At 34.1% G+C, this 3964-nt stretch overlaps 1 protein-coding gene across 1 annotated transcript in view; it reads left to right on the top strand.

Annotated features, from left to right (window-relative positions):
- Positions 1 to 3964, top strand: part of LOC107713889 (piezo-type mechanosensitive ion channel component 2-like) — a 130110-nt gene that overhangs the window by 15512 nt on the left and 110634 nt on the right. The window contains exon 2 of the mRNA XM_016519539.1: positions 809 to 904. Coding sequence (XP_016375025.1) covers positions 809 to 904 — 96 coding nt within the window. The remainder of the gene's footprint in view (positions 1 to 808; positions 905 to 3964) is intronic.

The following is a 3964-nucleotide window of genomic DNA, read 5'->3' on the forward strand; positions in this document are numbered from 1 at the left end:
CTATCTATCTATCTGTCTGTCTGTCTGTCACAAGTCACAAGGCATAAAGTCTTAATGGTCCTAAAAAAAGGCTTAATTTTTTTCATGCACCATATGATTTCTTATACTTCTTGACTTTTGGGGTGAAATGTCATTTTTCATGAGGTTCATCCAGTCTTTTGTAGTCATGGAAAGGCATTATGATCATTAAAATCAAATACTTCTTTCATGGGATCTTGAGATGATCGTTCAAGTGTCGAATCCCTTTGGTTTGTGTTGCCGGAGACGGCGTTTTTCTTGCGCTCAGGTTTAGTCCATGAGGGAATGGAGAAGAGGTTGCACTCTACAGTTAAAACAGTTTATTTTATTTTAATTTATTCGCTCTGTCCATTCATTCTCCATCAGCAAATTATTTTGATATTTATACTTTACAAAAACGAATACATTTCCCTGCATTAGATAACAGCTCTTTTGAAGCTATGCTGCAAATCCTTTTACATTCAAGTCCCTTATTTCACTTACTTGAAGCAGACAGTTAATTGAACGGTAAATGTCATATTTTGAAAGCTGTTTGTGCTGGGCCTGACGTGACTGCGGTGATCTGAAGTGGATCTGCTGGAATGCTCTGTTTGACAGGATTCATGTTCGCTCATAAACCCCGAGCCCTGCGGCTGCATGCACCGAATCACAGTCCTTTAATGAATGAAGAGCGTTCTCTTTAATTAAAGACTGTACTAGAACCAGCGTCTGATTTATGTGCTGTTATCACAGTGTGGAGACAGAAGACAAACACGCTCATCATTTTCTTCTGTTCTTCTTTATTTCACAGCATGTTTGTTCCGGTACAACTGGCTGTCCTTCGTCTACCTCATCTTCCTCTTACTCATCCCACTCTTCGCCGAGCCGACAAAGACAACGATGCAGGGTGAGTCTCTGAGACCCTTCAGCGGTGAATGTTCCTCGTGTAATGACTTGCTTTCCATCTTTTCACGAGTTGACTGTATACGTGTGTGATTTCTGCAGGACTGGAGTCGCTACAGTAATCCAAGCAGGTTCCCAAACACTTTTTTGAAGATATAATTTTCTTTTATTTGAAATGGTTACTGTTACACTTTGACAGAATATTTTCCCAACTCAGAACCGAGAAACAAGGTCTTACCTGCCGTAGATATTGTAGGATATTGTAGATATTCAGATCAGTGGCCAACAAATATAGGTTTAGAATTAAGTAAATTAAAATTAAATTTAGAACTTATACCAGTGTTACATGAATTAAAACTAAAACCATAAAAAAGACACGATCATTACATGAAATAAAATAAATCTTAGCTGAAATAATATATATATAAAAACTAAAATTATTATATTTGTTTCTTATTACTTATTTTATTTCAGATAGTTGCCAAGTCAAAATTTCTTCTTTTTATGTAGTTTAAACTGAAGTACTAAAATAGCCTAACTAAAACGAAATAAATAAACTCAAAACTGAAACTTAATAAAAAGCGATATACACATATAAAAAAAACTATACAAAATAAAGAAATCAATCAATCACAAAACACATCAAAATGACAAAAAATGTATTACAATTAAAATGAAAACAGATGCTTTAAAAGTAAAATCTAATTTAAAATATTAACAAAATAGAATAGCAATGATACTAAAATAACACTAATTTATTCATACAGTTTAACTAGATAACTTAGTAAATTTTGATATCATCATTTAGTTTGGGCATTTTAATAAATAAATACATCACTGATAAATTATAGATTAATAACACATGACCCTGCTCTTTTAAAACATTATTTATTTATTCATGTACAGTATCAGTGTATTTATTTATTTACTATTATTATTATTATTATTAAGGTGGAAATGTTATAGCAAAACAGGGTTGAAGAACAGGTGCAAGGACAAAACAAAAAAAAAAGTTATTTAAAACAATAACAACAAATTTTGATTGTATGTCAACAAAAACAAAATTTGATTATTTGTGTATTTTTTTTACTGTATATAATCCATTGAAATATAATGGTCATCAATAGATGGAAATTGGCTAAACAAACATTTAAAAATAAAATTACAATTTTATATTAAATTCTTCGAAATGTCACATTTTTCCATTAATATGGTCAATGTGAGTAAACCTTTCAACAATAAATAATATATCAAAGTTGTATTTAATTGTTTTATTTAAATGTGTATGTGTATTAGGTCATTGGACAGACACAGGAAGGCTCAGTTTCTTGGACAAATTGAACAAAGTTTTAATCTTGATATTTAATCTTGATAATCTCAATAAATGACACACTTCAAAGTAACAGTTCACATCATTGCTGTAGGAATTACAGATGAATCTGGGTGATCAAGCAGCTCACTGAGATTAATTACAGCTTTGAGGCCTCCGGCTGAATATCGTGAGTAATATACGGTGTGTTTGTGACATCTGTGTGTCATCCTGACACGGTCGAGCCTTGTGATTCCTCCAGAATGAGTCCCATATGATCTCAGCTCCACACACGGTGGTTTTAAGGTGTGTGTGTCTTTGGTTTTTATTCAGAAACATCTGTGTTGCTTCTTCAGCTGCTTGTTCTGACATTTAAAGAGGCTCTGCGCTGCACTGAATGCTCACCGAGGGAGGAATGAGGCTCCGCTGATTTCCCAGCATTCCTCAGTGTGTCATCAGTTCATTAGTTCAGCTCTTACCTCATCAGATTCAACATATGAGCCAAATATCTCTCTGATATCACACTTAGCACCTAGACTGATAGAGAATGGGGTTAAATGGAGACAAATTGAGATTGTTGTTCTCACGAGGAAAAGACCATAATGAATTAACACCAAGAGTCTGAAGAGATTCATGAGAAATCTCAATAATGTCTCAAACTGAGCTCGGATTTAAACACACCAGATTGTATTCAAATTTTGATTTCAAAATCTTGAATGATCAAATTATATGAGCTACAGTATGCAATTGACTTCAGTATATCTGATTTCTTTGTTTTTTTTGATACACTACTGTTCAAAAGTTTGTGGTCGGTAAGAGTTTTTTTGTGGTCGGAAAGAAGTCCCTTCTGCTCATCTAGGCTGAATTTATTTGATCAAAAATACAGTAAAAACAGTAATGTTGTGAAATATTATTACAATTTCAAACAGCAGTTTTCTATGTGAATATCTGTTAAACTGTAACTTATTTCTGTGATCAAAACTGTATTTTCAGCATCATTACTCCAGTCTTCAGTGTCACATGATCTTCAGAAATCAGTATAATATGCTGATTTGCTGCTCAAGAAACATTTCTGATTATTATCAATGCTGAAAACAGTCGTGCTGCACAATATTTTTGTGGAAACCGTGATGCATTTTATTTCTCAGGATTCTTTGATTCATTTTGGCGGTTTGTTTTTTAGCCTTTCTCATGTTACTTCCTAATTTGGATGAATTGGTTATTACACTCGACATTAAAAGTTGTTTTGAATAAATGCATATGATTGTGAACTAAAGTTTATTAGCTATTTACAAAAAAAGCGAAAAGGCCTTGACTAAATGTCCCGTCCCAGAAAAATCAGGGAAAAATGTCCTGTCAAAACAGGAAAGGCAGCGGTTCTTTCGCAGGTCTTTAGGTCTCCTGAACTATGAAAGAGTGACCTGTGAGCAATAAAAACTTCCTCTGGAAGGATATTTCACTGCTTGATAAAAGCGTCTCGCCAGAACAACAACACCAGAACTTTGAATCCCTGGCTTTATGTGTTGCTTTGGACAAAATACTCCTCTCTTCTGGGTGGAGCTGTTCACTTAAAGGAATAGTTCACCCAAAAATGAAACTTAACAGAAAATATACTCACCCTCAGGCTTTCCAAGATTAGGATGAGTTTGTTTCTTCATCAGATTTGGAGAAATGTAGCATTGCGTCACTTGCTCACCATTAGAGTGAATGGGTGCCGTCAGAATGAGAGTCCACACAGCTGATCAAAACACAACA

Source organism: Sinocyclocheilus rhinocerous, unplaced genomic scaffold (genome assembly GCF_001515625.1).
Source record: "Sinocyclocheilus rhinocerous isolate Xijiao unplaced genomic scaffold, SAMN03320098_v1.1 scaffold642, whole genome shotgun sequence".
NCBI lineage: Eukaryota > Metazoa > Chordata > Actinopteri > Cypriniformes > Cyprinidae > Sinocyclocheilus > Sinocyclocheilus rhinocerous.